Consider the following 26,308-nt stretch of genomic DNA (forward strand, 5'->3'; position numbering starts at 1 on the left):
AGAAAATATATTTATATATCATTTTCAATCAAGTTAATAAGAAGAGAGAAGTTTTTTTTGCAATCGAAAAAAACCAACTAGAGGGTGTTGTTGGGCTTTTGTGGGCCCATCATGGAATTTGTATCGATTATCCAAACTGTTCAACGGATTTATCAAGTACTTTATTTTTTTTAAAAATCCAGTTAATTAAAAATCAATTGTCACTTGATCAGACCACATTTATATCAATAATTTATTTTTAAAATCATATTTATTATTGATACAAATATGATATGATCAAGTAACCACTAATATCCGATTTATATGATTTTATACAGAGATAAAGTAATTAACAATTCGACCAATTCGAATTATTGATACTAGTTTTATGACAGGCTTATAATGCTCAACACCACCTTCTAATCTGATTTGGTCCCCTGTGAACTAAAGAAGCCGACCCTAACAGCAATGGAGTGTGATTAAAATCAACTAGCCGGGTCAATTAAACCGATAACCCAAATAATCCAGGTAACCCGTTGTCCGAAGGAAAAAGAGCCGTTGGATGCTGGAAAATCGCTTGTAACGGATAGTTTCCTTTTTCAAAACCCTCGCATTCCATTCCAAGAATCGTATCATTTCCATCTCATAAACTAAACTAAACTAAACCCAACTAAAGAACTCTCTCTCTCTCTCTCTCTCTGATTTTCTCTGAAGCCCTCAACGAAGAACAATCGTATCACAAACACAATCATAATAGTGCCTGAGTCTTGGTGATTAATAATAGTCTCTATTGATTATCCGATTTTAAAAGTTGTTTGGGGCGATGGATCTAGGTTGCATGGACTTGGGTTGCATTGAAAAGCGAAGCAATGAAGTGTTTCTTGATTCCGGAACCAATCTCAACGACCCTGTAATGGCTACCTCCAAGGTTGGAAAGGTACTCCACTACTCTCTTGTATCCCAATTCCATAGTATATATACATATATATATATATATATATATATCAATTTCTCGAAGGTACTGTTGTGTTTGATTTACTTGAATTGAATCTGTCAACCCTAACACTTCAAATTAATCAATCTTCTTTTTTGTTCTTGCCTTTATTATTGGTAGTGTTAGCCATTACCAGTATTTGATATGTACTTCATTTGCCATCTATTTCACTGATCATATTAATTAGCATGAGGTGCTGGAAAATTACATCTTAAGGGCAGATAATGAGTAAATTGTAATAAATAAATTTACTTGAATTGACCAAAAAGTAACTGGGTACCAATTACAAAAAAAAAAAAAGTTCAAATTATACATAAGGATATGTTCATTTAGAGCAAGGGAGGGTAAAAAAATCACCATTTTCTTTTAAATATTAGGTTTAGGGTCTTTCCTTTAAAGAGGATCTACTGATGATTTTTTCTTTTCCCTAATTGATATTTGGGTTTTAATTTGAAGGCAAGAAAATACATTAGAGTGGTGCTCCTCTAATCAAGTGGATGAGACAAGGGTTTGTTTGCAATCTCTTCTAGTTGATTGCTTTAAGGTTCTTAGGTTGTTCTTGTTGGAATGTGTCCCACATCGTCTGGAGTTATCCTATTGTGCTGGTTATAAGGCTTCAGTTTCTTTTTCCTTAATACTTGGGTTTTAAAGAGAAGTGTGGGTTGGATTTTTCAATTTGGTATCAGAGTTTGGTTGGGCCTGTGATTGGTGTGCCGTTTGTCCGGCTAGTATATGTTGTGGTCCAAGAGGGTGTGTTAGAATGTGTCCTACATCACTTGAAGTTGCCCCATCTGTGCTAGTATGGTTTCAGTTTTCCTTTCTTTAATATCTAGGTTTTAAGGAGAGAAGTGTGGGCTGGGCTTTTCAATTGTTAAAGGCTTTTCAATTGTTAGGCTGCAAAGATATGTTAAGGGTGTTGATTTTGTGCTATTTATTTGTAGACTGAAAGTCTTGGAGCTTGAGTTAACAAATTTTCCTCTGCTAAATTGTCTAGACATAGACAATCGTGATTAACCACCTAAACTTTTTACATCTTGTTGTATTCATGTGTTTCTTTTACTTTGTTACACAATCTATTCGTTTCTTTGTCCTTTTTTGGGATTTTACATGGATTGCTGACGTTCCTTTTTGTTGGAAGAGTCTAGTTGCCAACAATAGAATCACTTATGGTTGCTCTTAACATTACAAATCACACGATTAGGTGTGGTTCTGTATGCATCAATTTCTGTAATTGGTTTCTATGTTACTAGACTTATTCTTTGGCGTCTCTTCAGTAGCTTCATATCTTGATTTCATTGACTGTTACATTTATTATTAGTATCTATAACCATACTGACAATTTGACATAAGTGGTTCTTCTATTGGTGGATTTTATTTTTACTAGAGTTCTTTTATAGCCTACTGAGAATTTCTGTGATATGGAGGTCATTAGAAGCACGTATGTAAGGAATACATATTTGCAGTGTAATTTTGTACAATTGTATGTTCGCAGGGACCAAATCATGAATCAGAAATGCATCATTTTATCTGAATTTTAGTTGGCTCGTCTAATTGTTTGACATTAACTGTCTTCCGCAAATGGTCCCATGCCTTATTGTTATGTTGGTATGCTGCATAAAATTGATGACGACGATAAAAAAATGTAAAATAAAAACTTTGTTATAATTAGTAGCTGGTGACAGTGTGTTATGTTTTCTCATTGTTTTCTTACCTCACTTTTTCTTGTCGGTTACTCTTTTTTTCTTTCGAAAATTGCAGAATAAGGCTTTGAAAGAATCTGGCCTGTCAAATGTGAGTTCTCTAAACAAATTTACATCACAAATTAAGAAACCCTCCCATCGAAAAAGCTCACCTCTCAACTGGTTTCCTCGCAAAAAGGTGGACTCCTACTTGAAAAGGAAAATACAACGGCTACAGGTAAATATCATGAATTATTGCATTCTTCTAAGCTGCTTTTGTTTGGAACATGGAATTGGTACGGGAAAAAGAAGAGGAAAATTTTCCCTTCTAATTTAAAAATATTAGATTGAAATATCTTTTATGAAAAGAGGAGAAAGGATACCAGAACTAAAATTTTGCCACATATCTTCATCATATTTTGTTTTTTTCCTTGTTCTCCATGTTGGTAACTAAACAAGGGCCAGTGATTTCTTTTTCTTTTTTACTCACAGTCCACAAACAAGATTTATCTCTATGGTTAATACTATTCACTTGATACAGGAAGTAGGGGGCATGAATTCAACTCTTGATGAGACTTTAGGTGACTCAAATCCTCATTATTCTAGAGTTCTGAGAGAAAAAATTGCAGTTAGGGAAGCTGCACACAAGGCAATGGAGGCTCGGAAGGCTGCAATGGTGGAAGCATCTTGGTGTCGAATACTTCAAGCAGCAAGGTAAGTGTGTTCACTCAAAGAAGTCTAAGAACATAGAAACCGATCACATAATGTATTTGAATAGACAATATATTTTAGATATGTATCCCATCATCAAATTTTGTAAAATCTTGTTTATATTTTGTACCTGGTTTTGTAATCGGTTTTTGTGTCCATAGAAGAACTGGTGTGTTCACTTGGAATGGATGGGGTCATATTTTTCTTATTTTTGCTCCCCCCAAAACAGAATCCAAAGTAAAGAAGCAGAAGCGCAGCTGTTGGAAACAGAAAAAAGTGCAGCCGAAGCTTTTGAAGCAGCAACAGCTGTTGGTGTGATCATGTATGATATGCAAGATTGCCCAAGGAAGCATTATGAGATAGAAACATTTTCTCTCAATGGAGGAGGATCTACTACTCATACCGTTACAGCTTCTTTCGAGACTGCGTTTGAGGTGGACAAACAAGTAGCAGCGGCAGTGAAAACCTCATTTGTTAAGCTTGCAAGCTGCCCTTCTATAAACAAGGATGAATTCAAAGAACTTTTGCGAAAAATCAGTGAAAATCCAGATACAGGTGAAAATAACCAGGATCCGTCGGAGCTTTCTTCTGAATATGAATCAGATAACGGATCAGAGCATGAATCTCAAGACGTAAGACAAAGGAAATACAAGAAGCAGATTTCTGAAAAGTTTAATATGCCAAAACTTGTGGACATGATGCTCGAAAGGCTTAGATGTTTGCAAGAAGGTGAACTTGCTTCTCTCGCCACTATAGTTGCAACATGTGGTTTAAACGCTGCTCTAGCAGAAGCAGAAAATAGTAAGCAGCTTGATTTAGGCTATGCTGCTGACTCTAACTCAGGTATAGACCATATGAGAAGGAAGCAAGTTGAGGCTGAACTACCTAGTTTAGACAAGTTTCTAGTCAAACACTTGACGAAACTTGAAAAAGAGGTGCAAGAAGCGAAAAATGCCAGAATGAATACACTAGACAAATCATCTGATGACGAAAAGGTGTGTTCGATTAATGATGTAAGTTCAGCTGAGACTATCCCAGACTTGGGAACCATTCTTGTGAAGCATTCTTCAAAGCTTGAGAAGGAGATAGAAGAGATGAAAAGGAATTCCGGAAAATCAGATGAAATGGAAAGCAAGAAAATATCGGAAAGAAGGCGTAGTGGGGTGGTCCGGCGTACGAAACAAGATGCCACAGATTTGCCGAGCCTAGATAAGTTTCTGGTGAGACATGTTTCGAAACTTGAAAGAGAGGTCCAAGAAGCAAAGAACAGAAGAAAATTTGAGCCAAGTGAAGGGGGCAGAACTGCTGATTTGAGGAAGAAGGCAACTTCTGTTAATCAAGCACACACATTAGAGGAAGGTACAAATTCATCGTGTTCTGATAGAGACCGCCTAGTGGGAAAAGAGAATATTGATCTGAACAAAGGGGATGGTGGAGAACTGGAAATGGAGCAAAAGGAAGCTTCAAAGCCAGAAAATACCGAAGACTGTTCAGAGGAGACTTTGATTCAGATTCGACAAACAAATCCCGACACAGCAGAGATGAAAGAAACTACCGAAGACTGTACTTTGTCATCACTTCAACATGGAAATGGCGAAAGCAAAGAGAAGGAAGATAGCCTAGACAAGATCCTGGTAAAGCCAGTTCACCGGTTAGAAAGGGAAAAAATGCAAGCATTATCATTGGGAAGCGAGTATGGAATTAAGCGGTATCCAAAGAAGCAGCCTGGAGGAGCAAGTGTTGGAGACTATGAAAGCTTAGATAAAGTTCTAGTAAAACACGTTTCAAGGCTTGAGAAGGAGAAAATGGTGATGGGTATGAAGGAAGAAGCGGGGAGGGTGAAGAGAAGGGATCCCAACGCGCCATCGGAGATGAGTGAAGGTAGTTTGGACCAAATTTTAGTTAAGCACAAGTCCAGACTAGAGAGGGAAAAGATGGCGGCTGCTGCTCAGCAGCCTGATCACCAGGTTAAACATTCAGTGACTCGAAGAGAAGCGAGGGAGAGAGAGCTGCAAGAAGCATGGGGAGGCTTGAGTTTAGGAAACTCTGTGCTTCCACATATCTCAAGACTCGAAAGAGACAAGGCAAGTTTTTATGTGTTCATCTCTACTTTATCTTAACAATTCTAATACGAACACAAACCAATTATAGAATTGGACACAGAACAATATTTTACTAAATTTATTGATGAGAACTTTTAAAATATATTATCCCATCATCTATATACATTTTGTCCATGATTCTGTGATCGGTTTCTGTGTTCTTTGACTTATAATTGTCTTGATTTTACTGAATGGAGTGAATTTCTCATTTCTTTTGATTGAGCTTGCGTTGCTATTACCTTTCTTTTAATGGAGTGATTTTGTTTTTTTTTTTTTTTTATTTCATTTTAGGCTGCTTGGCTCAAAGCTGAAGGAGAGGAAAGGAGGAGAGATATGGAGGAGGTGTGAGGTCTTCAAGCCCAAGTCACTTCTTGGCTCAAAGCTGAAGAAGAGGAAAGGAGGAGAGATATGGAGGAGGTGTGAGGTCTTCAAGCCCAAGTCACTTCTTGGCTATGTTCTTTCTGATGTACAAATTGCAACAAAAGCTAAAGCTGTTGATCAACTCTTTTTTGGGAGAAAGACAAGTTTTCTCATGCTTGAGATTGTGTGTGATGACCAGTAGTAGTATTTTCCTCCACCTTATTTTGTGTAATTACCATAAGCATTCTGTCATGTATACTATTGTACAGATGAGGCGCCTTTCCTCTCTGCTTTTGAATGTATCATATTCTGAATTTGGTTTGTCATCAACCAGTACGCTAGATCATTACGTCCTTTGGTACCTCTACTTATAAACTAGCTTATTGGCTTGAAATAAAAGCTCACAAATAAAGCTAGTGCTTAAAAATGCTAGTTCGTTTGGCATAATTTTGATTTTTTAGGATTTTCTAATGATTCTTTTTTCCAAGTAGCTTAAGTTGAATGTGTAGCAGGAATGGAAGAAGCCAAATGAGCTTTGGTTAAAGCTGAATTGACTTATTAAAACAGCTTATTAGAACTGCTATTTTGTGTTTACCAAAAAAAAAAAAAATTCACTCTCGTTCACTGCTACTTTCTCCTAGGATGTTTCTTCATTTTTCTCATAATTCTCCCTATATGCACCAATTGGTATACCAATTAATACACCAATAGATGATGTGACATAATTTTAGAAGTTTCGAGTATTTATAATTTATATGAGGTCAATAATAATGTCATAAGGCATGTTAGTACACTAATTTATATATTAATTGATACATCACCACGGTTTATTTATTTGTTTAGTGCCTGTTTGGTGCAGCTTAAAAGCTGCTTATTTCAGCTTTCAACTTAATTTAAGCTATTTTGATGTGTTCGGTTTAGCTTAACAATGCAGCTTGTAGCTTTTTGTAAGTTAGAAATCAGCTTATTTTTTGAGTGGGGCAAGAGATGCTTAATTTATAAATTATAAGTTGTTAAGACATAAGGTATAAGTACTTTCCCACGACTCTACCAAACATGGCCTTAATATTATTAAAAAGAAGTTTGATTCCACCCACTCTTGTCAACCTTTGCATTTGGTCCCAAATATTGAAAAGTAATTCCGTCAACCATTAGTGATATATTATATTTAAGTAAGTTTTTTCATTTTAGTATTATTAAAGTAGGAAGGTTTATCATTTTTTTTTTTTTTTTATGATTTCTAATATTATTCTATAATTAAATCAATCCATAAGCTGATTACTAATGTGAATTGTTACGATTATTAATGGAATGTGTTTTTCGTCCTAAAAAGAAAAAATAGAGTACTCTATGCTAAAATATTTAATACAAATTTTCCTTATATGTTATATAACAAAAATAATTTAAGTTAAAAGAGGTGTTTGAGAATTAATTTTTTAAATATTTTTTGATTTTCTATAAAAAAAAATATAAAAAAAATAATTTAATAAAAATTAAAGTTGTCAAACAAGCTCTAAACTAATAGATTATTAAAAAATTGAAGAAGAATACTTTTTTTTTTGATCAATAAGAAGAATACTTTAAACACTAAAAAGAGATTATTGTACGATAATTAAGATCAATTTAAAAAATAAATATAATTAAAAAAAAAAATGATTGATCGATCAAATTTAAGCTGGTTCCAATTGTATAAGACTAACTAGGGGTGAGCAGCGGATATACCGATCCGCCAAAACTGACCGGACCAAACCAATCCGCCGCATTTTTGACGGATGCGTGATGACGAGCGGACGGTTGCGGATTGATTTTCTCAAATCCGCCAATTTGGCGGACGGATGGCGGATTTGAGATTTTTTGGCCGCAACCGAACCGCCAAACCGCCAAATCGCGAGCACCCCTAGTAATTTATAAGACTTTGTATTTTTAATTTGTTTAAATATTATATTTGTGTTTTCAATTGAAAAAGAGTTTAAATATTCTGTTGAAAAAAAGTTTTCAACTTGAATATATTTTTTGAATTGAAAAAAATAAACGTATTATTCATATATATTTTTTAGTTTTTAAATGTAACTCTAAAAATAATAAATAGAAAATATGATATATGCTGGTTGGTTTTTGTTTTCAAAAACATATGTAGATGTAACAATACAGAGACATTCAATCTCTACTACTGCTCTGTTCATGGTTTTGGTGATTTGAATTGTTATTATATTTTAAGAATCACAGATTGTAATACTTTATAGGGATGAATCATACTGTGATTGTAATATGTGGATGAGGCATGCAGTGATCATGATATTCTAAAGTTTCAAACTTTTTTTCTTTGGATAAGGCATACAGTGATTGTAATATTTTTTTAAGTCATTGACTGTAATACTTTCTTTTTCTTTTTTTTCTTTTTTCGTTTGAAGAAGTGCACAAGTTGAATTATGTTGAAAATTTATAAAATTTTAAACCGCCAAACCGATTCGCATCCATCCGCCAAACCGCCAATCCGCTCAATCCACATCCGCCGGATTGGCGGACGGATGCGGATTAATTTTCTTCAATCTGCCAATCTAACGGACGGATGACGGATTGGAGGTTCCGTGACCGCAACCGACCCGCGACCACACTTAAGACTAACGAAGTACTCCCTCCGTCCCAAAATATTAGTCCCTTATTCCATTTTTCATTGCCCCAAAATATTAGTCCCTCTTCAAAAATCAAGTACAAAAATAATATAAATTTCCTATTTTACCCTTCTTTTAAATTAATAAACAACATAAAAAGTACAATTATGCATTGATATTCCCAAAAAATGTACTATCAAAAGGATAATTTTGGAAAATCAACTTTTTTCAAATGCAATAATTGTACTACCAAAAAAAGTTGGATTCCCCAAAAGGGACCATTATTTTGGGACGGAGGGAGTAATACTTACGCCGGATAGAATAATCGAAGTAATACTTATCAACTGCGACCGCAACTATAATTTTTATTGAAAGAAATATTTCACCGACAATGCTACGTAGCTCAAATTTTGTGGCTCAAAAGTGGCTCAAATGGCCAAAACGACGTCGTTTTGAGTACAGAACAACATAAAAATGGCCAAAACGACTTTGAACCACTTTTGTGCCACAAAATTTGAGCTAGGAGACATTTTCCATATTTCACCTTGTGTAACGTGTAAAACAAAGCAGACACGTGCTGGAAATTTGCTCGCCAGTCACGTCAACAAGAGGCTTCGCCTGAACTCCGTCAGTTCTGCGGCGTCAGAGAGGTTTTACAATAGAGTTTCCACACAGTCACGCCTCTCTCTCTCTCTCTCTCTCTCTAAATTAGGGTTTACTGAAACCCACAGTACGCAACAGAAAACCAGAGAGAGAGAAGATGAGTGCCGGCGGCTTCCTCAGAAATGGCCGCAAAAACTACACCTCCATCCACAGCTTACTGAACAGACACTCAATCGCCGATTCAATCGGATCTCAACGACAACAATCAAAGGCTTACGCTCGATTTCATAATTCGAGGAAAACCAGAGAGCTCGAGCTGTCTCGTCCTAGTATATTATTCTCATCACCCTACTGTTCCTCTTCCACAGCTGTGTCGTCTTCTTTGAAGTCTGGATTTGTAGGTTGGTATTTGGGGCTGATCAAGTCTCACCCCATTCTCACTAAAAGCATCACCTCTGCCTGTATTTACACCGCCGCTGATTTCTCCTCTCAGGTAATCAAAAATTAAACACAAATTCAAAATCCCCTCTTTTCTCTTCTTCCTGAGTGATTTTTGTGTGTGGTTGCTGAGAAAGAATTTTCCGGGATTTTTTTTTTACATCTTTAATGAGCTTCATAAATATGTGTATGTTTCAACTCAAGAAGCTTTGACCTAATTAATCGGTGCCTATATGGTCATTTCATTAAGTTGATGATTCTATTCAAAGTTATATCTATCTTCAACTGGTGTTACTTGCTTATTTCTAATGGATTAATTTCTTCTTCTTTTATTTATTTATTTATTTATTTTTTGTTATACCGCATGCATCCATCTCAATATTCTCATCCCAACTACACTCAGTTTTAGATTGTGTTTTGTGTAAGGAGGAAAGAAACAAAATTTGTGCTAACTGAGTGATTCAACAACATTGAATGTACTACAAGGATCACTGCTAAGCATCCATTGCTGAATGGCTAAAGCGCCCAACTCATAATTGGCGAATTCGTAGTTCAATTCGTACTGGATGCACGCCAATGGGACCCTACTTGTGGATGTTGAATTTTGACCTCACAACCAAACCAGATCTCTTTGCCGAGATCTGGGAACTAAGCCATAGAGCATGTGCAAGAATAGAAAAGCCCAACACCTGTACACAGAAAGAAACAAGACCGGTGGCTCATCCATCAGGACACTCCAACAATCCAGTCAATCAACAAATCTCACAAATATATCGGCTCAAGTACAAAACTCTCGTTTAAAGCGTATGACCCACAGGAGTGCCCTAATCCCTTAAAAGACTTATCCTTTACAAAATAGCACTTCTTTTGAATTACTCCAATTCGGATTAGGATTAACTCTCTCAAGAGTCCTGACCTATCCAAACAGACTCTTGTCCTCCATCTGATCATCTCGGATTCCATAAGAGAACGCAAACTTGTAGTGATTTTTACAGATAACCGTTGGAATATCGATCCTAATAATTACGATCCAACAGACGAAGTGACTTTCGTATGATATTTGCAACAATCGGATTTTGGCGAGACATAATCAAAGGTTCAGATAATTTACTTGTTTTGAAGAAGAGAAACCCTTTGTTGTGGTGTTAGCTTTCGTCTTTTATGTGTATCATTACTTCTTAATGTTCCACTGGCAATGCAATTGGTTGATGGGGTATACACAAGATTTGATTGTGATGGTTTGTTGAATTAAAAATGCTCGTGTTTTGAGAAAGTCTTGCAGATAACAAGCAGACTTCATATTTTTTTGCTATAGAAAATACAATGGACAAGTTATATTATTTAATCTATTTCATAGCCAGAAAGCTCAATTGCCATCACTAAAACCATGCTCAATTAATTACTGGTGTTATTTAATCTATTATAGTCTTAAGTCAATCAATTCATGTAATTATGCTAGACTTTGTCTATAGTACCAAAGCTGCCTCTCCCAGCATCCTGCATTTTCATGATCAACACTGGGTATTGGCTGCAGTTACTGGGTTTGGTTTAACTGGTCCATTTTTTAATCTTCTATTAATGGTATATTTCTTGTGCATCCAAACATTTTTGACTTGTTTAAACATGTAAGTACATTGTTTATTGTTGTCAATACAGTCCTTAAATTGAGCTGGTCTATGGTCATAAAACAACTAAGAAGACATTTTATATTAGCACCTGTATCTGGTCCTTTGGTATCTCTCTTTTTCTCTATGGATAATTGCATTACAGTGTTAACAGAAGTGTTGATTCAAGGCATTGGTCAGCTATCAATATCAAGATGCACACTCTTTAGTTCCATGTATTGCATTGTGTCTTGTATTGGTTATATTCTTGAACCCTTCTGTTCCAAATCATTCTCTGAGTTATCCCCCACCGCCAACCCATTGCACCTGTTTCTCATTAAATCCAATTAACCGGCGTCTTTTGCAATCTATGCATTAAGAAATTCAATTTGGTGTAACCTGGAAAATAGAATCTTGCTAATCATATGTGCCAGCTTGATCTGACCTATATGATTTGAACTATATTTACTTGAATTGTATCTCAAACTTCTTTTCTATTATGCCTCTCTCTCTCTCTCTCTGGCTTCAACTCCTACAACATATTTACACTACGGTATGCTTTTCAAAAAAATTTATGGAATTCTTTTATATCTGTTACACGCTATAATAGCTAATAATCTGTGTGTACTATTGTGTGTTTGAGTATTAAATTTATTTCTGCACTCAATGAATTTCTTGGAGGAGATGGTATGTCTCTATTTCATTGTCTGTGATTTGACACATCATTAGAACTTCCATCAGACAATTGCTCGGCCATCTTCAGAACCTTATGATTTTGTGAGGACCTTACGCATGGCTGGATATGGAATGATAATTATGGGACCATCATTGCATTTTTGGTTCAACTTTGTGTCGAAAGTCCTTCCAAAACGCGACCTCATCACAACATTGAAAAAACTTGTCATGGGGCAGACATTATATGGACCTACCATGACTGTTGTTTTCTTCTCTGTGAATGCGGCCCTACAAGGTAAACCAAATTCTTTATTTATTCATATTGTTTAAGATAAGTGCTTTGTTAGGCTTATGCATGCTATGAACCTGGTGTGATTATTATGTACTATATCTCACTGGTGCTATGTCCTATGTTCTAATGTTTCCTTCTTAACTAAACCAAAATTAGAGGCATTTTCTAAGGGAAAATAATGTCAACAATATTAATTTTTTTACAGCAATGCTGTTGGCTTTATTCTACGCCTCTAAAACTGGGAGCAAAAGGAGGCAACTAGGTTGATTAGCAAAATGATTATTATTTGGTAAATGAAATATGTCAAATGCATACTAGACTAGAAAATGTACCTTTTGTACTTCATATTGGTCCTTACTTTGCATGGTTTTTAACTGTAATTTCCATAATATTTATAAATAAATAAATAAAGTTGGAATGCCTTGCCATATGTCCATCATAAAATTAAGGGATCTTGGAATAAGGACCCTGCCCTTCTTCAATCCCCTTACAATGGAAGTTGAATTTTCACTTTTTGACATGGTTTATTACTTTGAGATAATCCTGATCAAATATTATATGGAGGAGTGGTTTGGTTGGTCAATGTGTTCATTTGCAGTTTATTTATGTACATATATTTTTATTTTAGACGTCATGCAGGCACAATGTGTGCGATCTTTGCTCCACTGGGTAGAGAGAGATGATAAAATGTCTTGGACATGTGGGGGACGTGAGCGAACTGGGGGAGGAATTATCGTGTTATAGGAGGTAATGCTTTATTCATGTACTGTGAAAAAACAACAATACTATAATACATAGATCTAAGAACTGACCACATAAGCATTCACAATCCTGTGAAAAAACCTGGACTGTGCATATATATTTGGAATTGAATGTTGATTCCATTTCATGCTGGTGTATCTCCTAACCTATTATTTATATATGTTCATGTGCATACGGACACATCATATATGTAAGTAGTTGGAGTTGCACAAGTGCAACATTGTATGTTTTTGAAAAACACTAACTATTCTTATCAAAGAAGGCGCCTAGTTTCCCTGAATGATGCGACCTAGATATTGCTTCTCTGAATTGTGTGCAAATTATTTATGTTGTTTCATTGGAACATCGTCATGATGTGTTTCCATTGTTGCCAACCACAGGTGAAAATGGTGAAGAAATAATTGCTCGATTGAAGCGAGACTTGCTTCCTACAATGATGAATGGAGTTTTGTACTGGCCTATATGTGATTTTGTGACATACAAATTCATCCCTGTTAATTTACAGGTAAGCATGAGTATGGGTTATATGCATATTAGAAAGGGACATCATACCTAGTTTTAAAAAAATATAAAATATATATTTTTTTTTTTACACAAAATTTGACTTCTTTTCATCTTTAGTGAACGTCTTAAAATATGTTTTGTTTTGTACACTTTTTTGATGAAGTTTGGCTTATTTTCGTCTTGAGTAGACTAATTTTTAGAATCATCTAATCTAGATGGACCTAAAATATATATATATATATATATATATTACTCAATTGAAAAAAGTTCAGCAAAGACAAATAAGTTAGCTTTTTAATTCTAGGCAAATTTTCTGATTATCAACTTACATAAAGCTAAACCAAATGAACCCAATGAAGATTAATAAGTGGTCAAACCGAGGAAATCTCTTGGCAGTGCATCAATATCATGGGGATAATCTTGTCAACTCATTCCTTTTGTTTTGGTGTTTTGCAGCCACTAGTGAGCAATTCATTTTCATATTTATGGACTGTTTACATTACGTACATGGCAAGCTTGGAGAAAGCAAGCACCATCGGTTAATAGATGATCCAACTGCTCTGATTCCCTCGCTAATGCTTCAGATCATACTCATCACACAACCTCCTGTGCATCATTTGCAGTACAATCATATGAACCAAACTCAATGAATGCATCTTCAAAGTGATGATGTGAATCTAAGGTTGAAGGAGAAGAAGAAGAGCCCATACATTTTCATCGATCGAGCAACTGCAATCATGTACTTTTGTGATAAACTCTACCGTTTTAGAATTGTATAATTATATTCATTTTCTATGTTTTTGTGTAGTAGCAGTTTAGTGGTAGCCTCTATTTCATTATTAACACATTGAATTAGGGTAAAAAAACTGATTATTTATGATAATTATCCTGCCGTCATGGAAATATGAGTCCATTTTTGTTTCTTCCCACGTTCTCAACAAGTGAATATTGCTCTCTGGATGATTTTAGTATCATGACAAACTATTGCTAGTATCCAACTTAAGCTTTTAAATTGCTGTCGAGGAGGCAAGAATCGATGATCATTTGGTCGTTAAGTGCTTTGCACAAAAATATGGTATTGACATGAGAGGTATGGAGGAAAATTCATTCCAATTGCTCTATCTTAGCTCCGTTTGTAATTTATTTGTTGTTGCCCCCATTCGATAGCAAGGCCTGTCAAGTAGAAGTCGGAAATGCTTTTCAAGCATGGTTTGTCAAGTTCAGTGCTTACCATTGGAGATTCAGATTTAACTCTACACAACATTAGGAAAAATTTTCACATGCAATTTGCCCGACTTCATTTTTTCCAAAATTGTTGTGTAGGAGTAATATAATAATTTAATCCATCTGCAGCCTACATTGTTGGTGGCAGTGTAGGCTGCGGTGCTGCAGCAGCCGTTGCTTTTTGACTTTATTTTTTTATTTTTTATTTTTTTTGAAAATCAATGGCAGCCATTGCTTTTTGGCTATTTTCTCATTTAAGGCTAAAATAGCCTCACTCACGGCTTCCCAAACACCCCCTAGATATACATATAACAGAGGAGAAAGCAAGTTGGGATTCTTTTTTTTTTTAAGATAGCTGCAAATGGGGATTCCAAACTGGACTTGAAACTTGGCTGGTTGAAACCTAAACAAAACGAACTAAAATTGTATTAAAAGGCGCGAAGAGGAAAAAGGCTCAACATAAAAATTGATCCAATCTATAAAATCTACAAAAGCAAAGGAGGATTCACAAAAATAAATAAATAAATAAATTTGCTTTACACCAAAAATGAGAATTATGCAACAAATCCTCAACTCAACAGAACCCAACCACATCACAATAGAATAGCAAATGATCATCTGCCTCTACTCAACACAAACAACATCAGCTAGCTGGTCTGAAGCCCCTCTTCGTTATGTTGTCACGTGTAAAGATTGAGTCAAGAACAGCAGCCCAAACAAAAAATGCTATCTTTGTAGGCATACCTACCTGACTTCCCGAGAATCTTCAAAGGGAAAGAACTCACCCTCACAGTGATCAACTGCTGTCAAGTACCAATTTTCATTGGATTGTGATCCCATTCATAGTTTTCTTCATAAGGTGAGTCCGCAATTCAAATGCATCAATAGGATAAAATTCCTAGCCCTATATGCTAGAGTTACATTGATAGGTAATACCAACTGAGCATATAAGGAACACAAACTTATACATGATGGATGAATTGATATGATCATGATCAATACAACAAGAAGAAGAACAAATCATTCAACATCAAGTTCTATAGCCATTTATTGAGCAGAAAAAAAAAAAAACAAAAAACAAAAAACAAAAAAAGAAGAAAAAAAAAAGAAAAGAAAGGGCAGAAGAAGAAGTTCCATAGGAATTTTAGTTGATGAACCTAGTAGCTGTAACAATTTTGGAACTAACCAAAGCTTCATTCCATGGAAAACTCAATACACAAGGAACAACAGGTATCAATCGAAGAATTATGCTGAAACTCTTGAGAGGGTGAGGTTTCCAACAATATGAAAATGTATAAATTGACTGTATAAAAATGTTTCATCCCTAACATCTATATCGCTGCCATCTAAAGGCAACCTAACTAAATAATCTGAAACTTCCCATTGCATTCACAACTTATTCGCTTTCGCAATGGCGTTGAATGCCATGTAAGCATTGGAGATCAAGATTCATGTAATATTTGAATCTTCAACAGAAAAAACGGTTAAGTCTTGTCTCCTCCCTTCATGGTGAACTTTGAACTCGTGCCCTGGCCTATATCAAACCATTGAGTAGGTTTTCGGATTAGGCTTTGTTTATTCCTCAGAAGCACGTGAGCAGATCTTCTCAATTTGCATTGGCCAATCTTCTCCAAGTATATGAGGACTTGATTCCATTGAGACACGGAAATCCAACATAGAAGCATAAATGGATTGGGATGGTCTTTCCATGTATCTCGCGGGAAAAAATCCATTCATACCATGAGTAATTTGACCATTTCCACATCTTGATCTAGCTAGTCCCATACAAGGTTCAATCAACCTCTTCAAATACACATCCAATCCATTATTCAACAGGTTTGCACAGTCCACTGAAATGTGAAGGCCCTCCATCTCTAGCTTTCGCTCTAAACGACTCCTAAGAGATCTAGTATCAGGTAGCTCAACGCTATTTTGGCAGGTCTGTAGATGAAAATTACACACTGACCCATTAAAAATAGTTTTACGAGAGCCACTAAAGTTTATGGAAATACCAAAAGGAGCCGTAACAGGGCTTCTGCTTTGGACACCGGGGCTTCCGGCAATCTGTTCAACCTCCTCCCCGTCTTCGACTGATGCCACTTCAATAGGAGGTCTGCTACCAAGAGAATGCAACTCAGTTGCGCTTTGCTGCTCCTGTACCCTCGGAACCACTTCCTCACATGTGGGACTGTGGGTTTTCCCCAGCAGTCCAAGAGGACTTGGACGGTCCCGAAACTTCCGATCCCTATTCATCGCAGACCTACCCTTCCGAGGGGATGGAGGAAATGCTTTGCCATAAAGAGATTGAAGACTATTTCTCTGATTACCATTGGTAACTTTAACATTTAGGGATTGTTCTCCCCTTCTAACTTTCGTTGGTGGAATGTTAGCTAGACAAGCGTTCTTGACAATGGATCGAATGAGACGATTGTGAAGAGAGATGTGATCCCTTCCAATTGTTCGAACACAAAACTTATCAAACTCATTCTTATTAATCTTTGAACTAAACAATCGTTGGAGTTGATCGAAGTATTTCTCCGCTCTTTGATGGCCAATCTTTCGATAAATAAGACCTTTCAGCTCCAAAGTGTCAATTCGAGCCATTTTCCTTCCAACTAACTAACAATTACCAGTATCAAAACCCCAGCAACATTCCAGGAACATACGAATGTGAAAAAACCACAATTTCCAATCTGTACTTGAAACCCTAATTGCCAAACACTGGTTTCATCTGTACGTTTAAAACAATTGCAACAAAAAAACAAAAGTAGTCACAATTATGGACTAATCGCATCCTGAAACTACAAATAAGAAAAACATATAGAAATTGGGGTTAATTTCACTCTGTTAAACTATTGTTATATTTTCTATTTCATCCTTAAACTATCAATTTCATTTAATTATTTCCTAAAGAAATATAATTTCAGTTCCATTTGAAGTCATAATATTGAAAAGAAAACAAACCCAACTTAAATGGATAAAATGATAATTTTATAATTTGAAGAACCTAACTCATGTAACTAAATACTAAGCTTCTTACTTATACTATATTAAACAACTTAAACCATCTCCAATCCATACTCAAATCTTTCATCAAATTTAAATTTGATGAAAATTTGGTAAAACAGTGCTCCAACCGTTACACCAAATTTTATTAAATGAAGAGAGCCTTACTTTTTTCATCAAATAAAAGGAGCGCTTAACTTTTCATCAAATCTTACAAGTGACTGTTGGTGGACGACCGGATGAATGACCGGTCGGTCAACCGTGTGAACAATTGGCCGGACAACCGGGTGGACAACCGGCCAGAAAATCAGGTGGACAACCAGATTGAGAAAAATTTGAAGAAAATTTACACTAGGTTGGACGATTGGGATTGCCCGAACATCCTCTCGGTCGTCTTTCTGGACGACTGGTTTGATGAAAATTTAAATTTAGCATCGGAACGTTTGGTATTAGTTGAAGCTTTTAACCCAAATCTTTACTCAAATTTAAAGGAAAAAAAGAAAAAGAAAAAGAAAAAGACAAAAGTAAGCGTTGGAGATGCTTTTACACCCAACAACCAAACCCATCTTCTTATCCAACCCTCACATTAAATTAGTGAATTAAAAATAAAAATAAAAATAATTGAGTGTTTTAAAATGACATTATTGCCCATAAAATTAGGATTTAAGTTTTAACTACTGATTTTGATAATTGTCTCCAATTGTGCTACATTAACCTTAATTCAAAAATTTGGAGACTAAAAGATAAAATTAATAGTTTAATTTTATTTAAAAAAAAAAAAAAAAACTGCAATAGTATAGGGGATAGAGGTGAAATTAACCCTAGAAATTTAGCTCATTCAAACAACTACAACAATCTAAAGAATTAGACAAAATGTAATATCAAGAACTAGAGACAGAAAGCAACAGAAACAAATCAAACAACTTTCAGAGTTACAAACCCTTAACTCTAATAAGCAATTGAATATTACCACAACAAAAAAGAAAAAGAAAAAAAGAAGAAGATGCAATTGAAACCCATTTTATAAATTTCAATGAGAAACCAAAAAATCGAAGAAAAAACATGCTAGAAGAACTGAAATTCGATCAAAATTGAGGGGAATTTAAAGTGTGTGATTGTGAGAAGTAATTGAAACCCTCTTGAGATTACGATGAAACATGAAAACCCAGTAAACGAATTGAGCAATGGAAGAATGTTGAGAGAGAGAGAGATGGACCTGATTCGAGGAATTTGAGATTGGATTGGCATTCGATTTCAGCGTTATTTTTGCCCCAAATCCAGTCGTCTGTTAGATCGAAGCCTTGTCTGTGTGTGTTTTTCATGCTATTTACGTTAATGGGAACAGAACAAACATGGCATAAGCTTTGTCTGTGTTTTTTTTCATTTTTCTTTTTACCCTCACTCAATACATTAAAAAAATTAAGGATAAAATTATATTACTTTCTTTGACATTTGAAAAAAATAATAATAATAATCAACTTGTTTGGTTCTAATTTTTAGAAAATAGTTTTCAGAAAATTTTATTTTTTTATTTTTCATAATTTAATCTTTTCAATGAATTTTTTTAATATTTTAAGCATTTTTTTAAAATTTTTTTTGACACATTTAACATAAATACAATTAAAAAGTACAATATTTGTAAAAAAATATTTAAAAAATACATTAAATATAAAAAAAAACAAAAAAAAGGGAAAAATATATATTTTAATATAAAATAACATAAATACATTTTGACACACCTAACATAAATACATTTTTTAATTTTTGTGTATTTATTAATTTTTTAAAATATTTTTTCACAAATATTTTATTATTTTAGATACATCTAAGTAAGGTACATCTAAAAAAATAAAAAAATTATTTAAAATTTTAAAAATATTAACTAAGAACAAAAAAATATGCAAAAAATAAAAAATTCAGTTTTCAGAAAACTGAAACCAAACACACTGAATAATTTTTTTAATTTTTATATAATTATATCAACTTATTTTTTAATAAATTTAACACGGAAAAATATATATTTTAATATAAAATAAATAATAATATTATTTTTTATATGTGTAATTGACCAATTATTAATAAAAATAGAATTAAGTGTTATGTTCGTTAAATTAAAACATTGAAGAAATCTCTATGTAATTATGTCAAAATTATAAGAATTATTCATTGTATTTAGTTTTAATTTTTTTGAAATAGTTTTTCGTTTTTTGTTTTTGTTTTTAGTGAATATTTTTTAAATTTTAAGTAAATTTTGACTTTTTTAGATGTACTTTAGATGTATCTAAAAAATAAAATATTTGTAAAAAAATATTTTTAAAAATTAATAAGTACACAAGAATACAAAAAAAATGTATTAAATTCTCGTATTTTTTTTTTATATTTTTGATATTTGGTGAATTTTTTTTTTTAAAAATCACAAATATTATACTTTTTAAATATATTTATGTTAAGTGTATTTAAATTTTTTTAAAAAATTGCTTAAAATATTAAAAAGATTCAGTAAAAATAAAAAAAATATGAAAAATAAAAAATTATAATATTTTGAAAAGTAAGTCCTGAAAAACCAAACGAAAGAAATTGATTATATTTTCTTTAAATTTCAAAGAAGGTCAATATAATTTACCTAAAAAATAATTGTAAAATTTGACAATTACTGTTTTACAATTTTTGTATATATATATATATATATATATATTTTTAATCTAAAAGTTGATGCACTTAGCAATTATTTAAGAAATTATTTTTTAAAAAAATTTCAAAATTAGATTTTTTTCGAAAAAAATAACATATTAATCTTATAATATCGTATCGAGCATGAAAAGTACAGTAAAAAATTTAAAAGAATTGAGAGTAAAATCATCCTTTTTATAAATTTGTTAAAAAATTGCTTTTTATGGTCTTCGAAACAAGTTTTTGATTTTTTAATATTAATAAAATAAAATAAAATAAAATGAGCCTAGTATTTATTTAAGAGACTCCAAACAAAACTAGAGACAGGTGTGTTTGATTGGACGGACTGGAAAATGGGGGATTAGAATCCATCGGACTTGAGTCCTGGGACTGTGAATCCCCCGGACTATTTGGTTGGATTGGATATGTATCCTGTGTTTGTTTTTTCATGGGATTAGATGTCTGGATAGGACTATTTTCAGTGAATCCAACGTTTGGTTGGACGGACTAGATAGAATAAATGAACAAAAGACTATTTTACCCTTTTTCAATTGTTTACTATGTAATAGCAATATTAAACATATCTTTAATATTTTAATTATTTTTAGTAAACATTAAACATACTAATGGTTAAATTTTGTTTAAAGATATTTAAACATACTAATATTGATAAAAAAATTTGACTGGTATAGATTATTTTTATTTAAACAAATAAAAATTTATTGTTGAAATTAAACATACTAATGGTTAAATGTTTAAATTTTTATTTAAACAATTAACATTGAAATTATTTTGATGTACAGATTATGTTTAAACAATTAACAATTAACAATTAAATAAATGTTGATGTATAGATTATGTTTAAACAATTAACAAATGTTGATGTAATTAACAATTAACAAATGTAGATGTAATCAAATGTTGATGTATTAAAACATAATTTAATAGATGTTAAATAAATATACATGTTGATGTACAGATGTTGAAATAATTTAATAAACATGTTGATGTACAAATGTTTAAATGTTTAAATAAAACATAATTTAAATAAATGAAATTATTTATTGTTGAAATTAAACATTTAATTGTTTAAATAAAACATCTATTAAAACATCTATTAAATTTAAACAATGAAATTAAATAAAACATAAACAAAATTTTAAAATAAAACATCAATAAAATATCTATAAAAAAATATTTTAAAAAATTAAATAAATAAAACATTAATAAAAAGTTAAATAAAATTATTTTATTTTTAAATTGAGACATTTAAATTTTATTAAATTTTATTAAATATAATACATAATTAAATAGTAGAGGGTCAAAATGGTCATTTTCGTATATAATCCAAACAGTGATTAGTCCCCCACTTTATGTCCCACCCCCCAGGACAGGATAGTCCCCCATATGGAGGACATGGAGTCCGGCCGGACATGGAATCCGCCGGACTAAAAAAAAATCAAACGACGAATAAGGTGCACTATTTAAATTACAATCCAAATAGTGAATAATCCCCCTCCTAATCCTCCCAATCAAACATATGTATTCAATAAACTATTTTTGAAAATTGATTGCTAGAAAATTGCTGGGAGATTGGCGGGGCCATCAAAATCACCCGCGCCATGTCAAATTTTGAGGCCTCAACAAGGCACGTAACCACAAGGACAAGGGTAAATTTCTCTGACTACCCTCACTCAGTGCCATAACAGAATTTCAGCAAAACCACATTTTTTTATGAGGAGTGATGGAGACTTTCTCCAATCACTACCGCCACCACCCCCCACACACATAACCAAAAAAAAAAAAAGAAAATCCAACCAATGAGAGAGAGAGAGGGGGTCAAACGGAGTGGGGAAAAAAGGGCGCCTTAGACATTTTTGTTTTTTTATTTACCATGTCAATACGATCAAATTACTTACAAATCTTTAAGGCATTAACTTTAAGAAATTAGCATTGTGAAGCAGTTTGAAGCCACATATACAATCCCTTTACCCAACCAAACCCCTGAAGAGACTACGAGGAAGAAAATTTAGAAAAGACAGAGAAACCACACACACCCTATTTGCTTGAAGTTGAGCCCTCAGCTTCAATATTTCCCACTTGTGAAAATTCTACAGTCCGGAATGGCGGCGCTTCGCCAAATTTCAACAGGTATGCAGTTTCATAAACAGGCCGCAGTGCCAAAATCACTTGAGCATCTAAATAAGAATCGCACGAGAAACACCAAACTGACAGATCACTGTTTCCAAAAGTAAACAAAAAAATGAGTGAAATAACAGAAAATAGTAAAGGAAGAACAGATCATTCTTTAAATGTTAATAGAATACCTGTAGCTGAGTGCCACACAATGACTGGTTTCCCAATAATGCTCGAGCATGTGCTTGTTGATAAAACGGCTACAAAGAACATCCTTGCAGTATAAACATAACCAATTCTCTTTGGGGTGGTGGCACCTTTAGCAAGTTGGAGGATAGGTAAGAAATGCAAACACATCAAAGTAGGAATTCTAAAACAAAGGTATTAATGCAATGATTAAAATTTCCAATATTGCTAATTCAAAACACTTAATGGCAGCTTTAAGGACTAAACAAAAGTTGTACCAAAACAAAAGCGACAAATCCATCAAAGTGGTGTTTTGAGAAATTGGTAAAAAGCTGGCTTTTTGGCTTTTTTGTAGCTTTTTTGACTTTTTTGTGTAAAAAAATAGAGCCATAATATGACACAAAAAAGCCAAAAGGCAGAGATGTGAGTGAAGAAGATCAGGACTGGAGAGTGGATTCTCATGATCTCGATCCTCGTCTGACTGTTTGAGAGAGTGAGGGTGAGAGTGAAAGATCAATCAATTGAGAATGAGAACAAGAACATGACAGCAAAAGCCTAAGAATGAGGGTGAGAGAGAGGGAGAGTTGACTGTTGGTGACAAAGTTTAGAGATCGTGAAAGTTGAGAGAAGAAGAGTCACTGCAAATTTGTTAGAGATTGCAGATTGATGAAGGGCATGTGGAGAAGAGATGGACAGACTGTTGTGATGAAAACCGGTGGACAACTAGGATGAAACACGCTGAGGGAGGGTTTATTAAACCAGTCCAGTTTGGCCTCAAATGTGTAAAACCAAAAACTGAACCGCCGAAAAATCTTGATAAGGAAACCACACCGACCAATCTGAACATACAAAACAGACCGAAAAACCAGTCAGTCCAGTCGGTGTGTTCGGTTCATGCGGTTATTTCTTCACCCCTAACTAATATAGCTAAGGCATCAGTTCTTTTAATATTAAATTTCACTTACAACCCATTGTACTCCAACTTCTGTTGTAATTAATTTTGACTTTTATAAATAAATTCCAAAAAACTTATTCTCAAGCAGACCAATGTCCTTTACCTACTAGTTTACAACAATCTGCCAAATGGCAGCAGATTCAACTGAATTATGTGTGTTCCGTAGTAGCTACCATTCCATGATAATTGAAATAACCAATTTTTATCATACACTACAAAGAAGCAACAAAATTAGCAGACAAATCGTGGGCACCCTAAAAAACCCATAAGTTTCAACACTAAAATACAAGAGCCGAAAAAGTCAAAAAAATAATTCACAGAAAAAGAAAAAAAAAAACACCATGACAATTCTGTAAGAAGGTGGCTTGTGCCTTGGTGTACTCATATGCAATAATCTCTCAGGCTGTGGCTTGGAACAATTCTCCCGAATACTAACGTTCAATTTGCTGTTGTACAACATCAATTGATAGCATTCCATAGAATTTTGTCACTTGTTACATGAATTATCTTAAATTAAGCTATGGAGCATTACAGCAAAGGAATCAACTGATTAAAAATCTGTAAAAATATAAGCATCAATTGATTAAAATCTGTACGGAGAAAATGCAGAACAGTTTGATGAAAAATCCTATGCTAGTATCAAACAATAAAAACATTAGAAAAAAAAATAATAACAATAAGGCAGCTTAAATTTAACAGTAAAACTGATGATTGGAACAAGCATTGATCCTAAAACCAACATGAGAAAATATGTATGCAACCTCTCTCAATATAACAAGCCTCGTATTCTTAAATCGATTCGGAAAGAACTTACAAAGTGGTTCACACATTAGCTTGTCTAACTAGCTTTGAGTCTGACAACAACAAATGGTAATCCCAAATTAATTTGTTGGAATAAAATTTGATTTTTTTTTTTTAATGGAAAAAACAGGATTGATCTTTGCTTGGTCTAATTAGGCATACCACTGATGTCAAAATTAAATAAAACACTAAACTAACTCGGCTGAACAATTTCACAAGAATGAATTGAATTTATTATGATCCATTTCTTCTATGTTCCAATTTTTTTTTTCCCCCCCTCAGCAACCAAACAGGCGTGTATAAGCAAAAACTCCAGATTTCAAAAGAGTATGAAAGTAATTGCCACCCAAAATCACTACAATACAAACCAATTGAGGTTTTCTAAATCATATATATACACGAGTGAGTGAGTAATTAGGGTTTAGTAGGGGGTTTAAAGAAGAGGCATTTGCGGACCTGTTGCAGTGAGAATCTGGGGTTGGAATGTGAATGAGATCGGAAGCCAACGAAGCCAAATGATCGCAACTAGTTAGGGCTTCGACCCAGCCAGACTCCGACCCGTATAAGGGCTCTTCTTCATCTCCTTCCAGCACCATACTAGTAGTAGTAGTAGTAACACCAACACACGACGATGATGAAGCTTCTTCTTTGTTCGCCATTTATGGACCGGACTTCACCTAGGTTTCGTTCTTCTCATTTTTTTGTATTGACGGTCAACCTTTCTCACCACGTCGTCATTTTAAACTGCGTTTCATTTCAGTTTTCTACATTTAATTTTTTGAAAATTGAGATTCTTATTTTTTGAATTTTTTTATTTTTTTATTTTTAATGAATATTTTTAAAATTTTAAATAATTTTTTATTTTTTTAGATGTCTCGTATTTTGATGTATTTAAATAATAAAATATTTATAAAAATTAATAAATATATAAAAATACGAAAAATGTATTGATTTTTCGTATTTTTTTTATATTTTTTAAAATATTTTTTTCATAAATATTATATTTTTTAAGTGTATTTATGTTAAGTGCGTCTAAAAATTAAAAAAAAAATTGTTTAAAATATTTAAAAAATATTAAAATATGAAAAATAAAAAAGTAGAATTTTTTAAAAATCAAAACCAAACAAGCTGATTATTATTTCTGACAAATCTATATAATATGGTAGGACGGTTTTTTAAAACATCTCAAAATATATTAGAGATACATTTTGAATCAATGGTTCAAATTATTTCATCTAACAATTTAAGGGTCAAGATGGTGCTTTACTTTTGCTTTCTCCCAAAATATATTTCTCTCTTTCTCTCCTTTTTTGAGCCTTTTCACCTATCCACCCAACCATTCTCCCTCTTTTTTTCTGGATTTGGGGTCACTGCTGTGGTAAATACACAGCAGTGATTGTTGTGGTTCATTTTGTGGTGCATTATGAGATTATTTTTATGATCTGAACCGTTCATTTTGTAAGGTTTGTTGAGTACTTCAAGCCTACCAAAAATCATATTAATCGGATACCAATAACTATATGATTGATAACCAAAAAAACAAACAAGAAGTTTTTCTTTTAAAAAATAGTACAAAAATATGCAATTCGATCATATAGTTGTTGATATCCGATTAATATGATTTTTGGTAGGCTTGAAGTACTTAACAAATCCTACAAAATGAACGGTTCAGATCATAAAAATAAGCCCATAATGCATTACAAAATGAACCACAACAGTCATTGCTGTGTATTTACCACAGCAGTGACCCATAATCCTTTTTTTTTAGTCTTTTCTCAAATTTCAAGTATAGTGCACTACTTTTTCCAATACAATTGTCTTTTTTGAAAAAGAGTCTTTGGCTTCTTTTTTTTTTTTTTTGTGTGTGTGTTTGTGTATAAAATGATGTTAGACTTTTAAAAGTATCTCTTGGGACAAAATTTGACTGCAATTTTAAAAATAAAAATAAATAAAAAACTTGGACAGATCACAACAACAACAAAAATCTTAGAGTTTGATCATGGTAATAAAATAAA

At 33.4% G+C, this 26,308-nt stretch overlaps 4 protein-coding genes across 7 annotated transcripts; 2 read left to right on the top strand and 2 right to left on the bottom strand.

Annotated features, from left to right (window-relative positions):
• Positions 1-410: 410 nt before the first annotated feature.
• On the top strand, positions 411-6,281 carry LOC114259567 (myosin-2 heavy chain-like protein). 3 transcript variants are annotated; one of them, XM_082899911.1, is made up of 6 exons: positions 411-916; positions 2,732-2,890; positions 3,194-3,366; positions 3,593-5,447; positions 5,757-5,809; positions 5,905-6,281. In XM_082899911.1, exons 1-6 carry the CDS (start codon positions 803-805, stop codon positions 6,197-6,199), a joined length of 2,649 nt encoding a protein of 882 aa, XP_082756037.1. In that variant the 5' UTR covers positions 411-802; the 3' UTR covers positions 6,200-6,281. The 3 variants fall into 3 exon arrangements, with proteins under 3 accessions (XP_082756037.1, XP_082756039.1, XP_082756038.1); XM_082899913.1 differs by having other exon boundaries at positions 5,757-5,807; positions 5,883-5,971; XM_082899912.1 differs by having other exon boundaries at positions 5,757-5,950.
• Positions 6,282-8,984: 2,703 nt separating this feature from the next.
• Positions 8,985-14,238, top strand: LOC114259566 (Peroxisomal membrane 22 kDa (Mpv17/PMP22) family protein). 2 transcript variants are annotated; one of them, XR_003628342.2, is made up of 5 exons: positions 8,985-9,533; positions 11,824-12,052; positions 12,678-12,796; positions 13,192-13,316; positions 13,772-14,238. XR_003628342.2 is itself a non-coding variant. In XM_028199595.2 (4 exons), exons 1-4 carry the CDS (start codon positions 9,198-9,200, stop codon positions 13,856-13,858), a joined length of 777 nt encoding a protein of 258 aa, XP_028055396.2. In that variant the 5' UTR covers positions 8,985-9,197; the 3' UTR covers positions 13,859-14,238. The 2 variants fall into 2 exon arrangements, 1 of the variants encoding a protein (XP_028055396.2); XM_028199595.2 differs by lacking the exon at positions 12,678-12,796.
• Positions 14,239-15,712: 1,474 nt separating this feature from the next.
• LOC114259565 (uncharacterized) lies at positions 15,713-18,941 on the bottom strand. The gene is made up of 2 exons (XM_028199593.2): positions 18,762-18,941; positions 15,713-17,270 (listed from the first exon to the last, which is right to left on the bottom strand). Exon 2 carries the CDS (start codon positions 17,141-17,143, stop codon positions 16,115-16,117), a length of 1,029 nt encoding a protein of 342 aa, XP_028055394.2. The 5' UTR covers positions 17,144-17,270; positions 18,762-18,941; the 3' UTR covers positions 15,713-16,114.
• Positions 18,942-22,064: 3,123 nt separating this feature from the next.
• LOC114259564 (histone deacetylase-like protein) lies at positions 22,065-25,056 on the bottom strand. The gene is made up of 3 exons (XM_028199592.2): positions 24,750-25,056; positions 22,543-22,668; positions 22,065-22,454 (listed from the first exon to the last, which is right to left on the bottom strand). The coding sequence occupies exons 1-3, from the start codon at positions 24,950-24,952 to the stop codon at positions 22,274-22,276; spliced, it is 510 nt and encodes a 169-aa protein (XP_028055393.2). The 5' UTR covers positions 24,953-25,056; the 3' UTR covers positions 22,065-22,273.
• Positions 25,057-26,308: the final 1,252 nt, after the last annotated feature.

Source organism: Camellia sinensis, chromosome 12, assembly GCF_055761805.1.
Source record: "Camellia sinensis isolate YWXY chromosome 12, ASM5576180v1, whole genome shotgun sequence".
Classification (NCBI taxonomy): domain Eukaryota; kingdom Viridiplantae; phylum Streptophyta; class Magnoliopsida; order Ericales; family Theaceae; genus Camellia; species Camellia sinensis.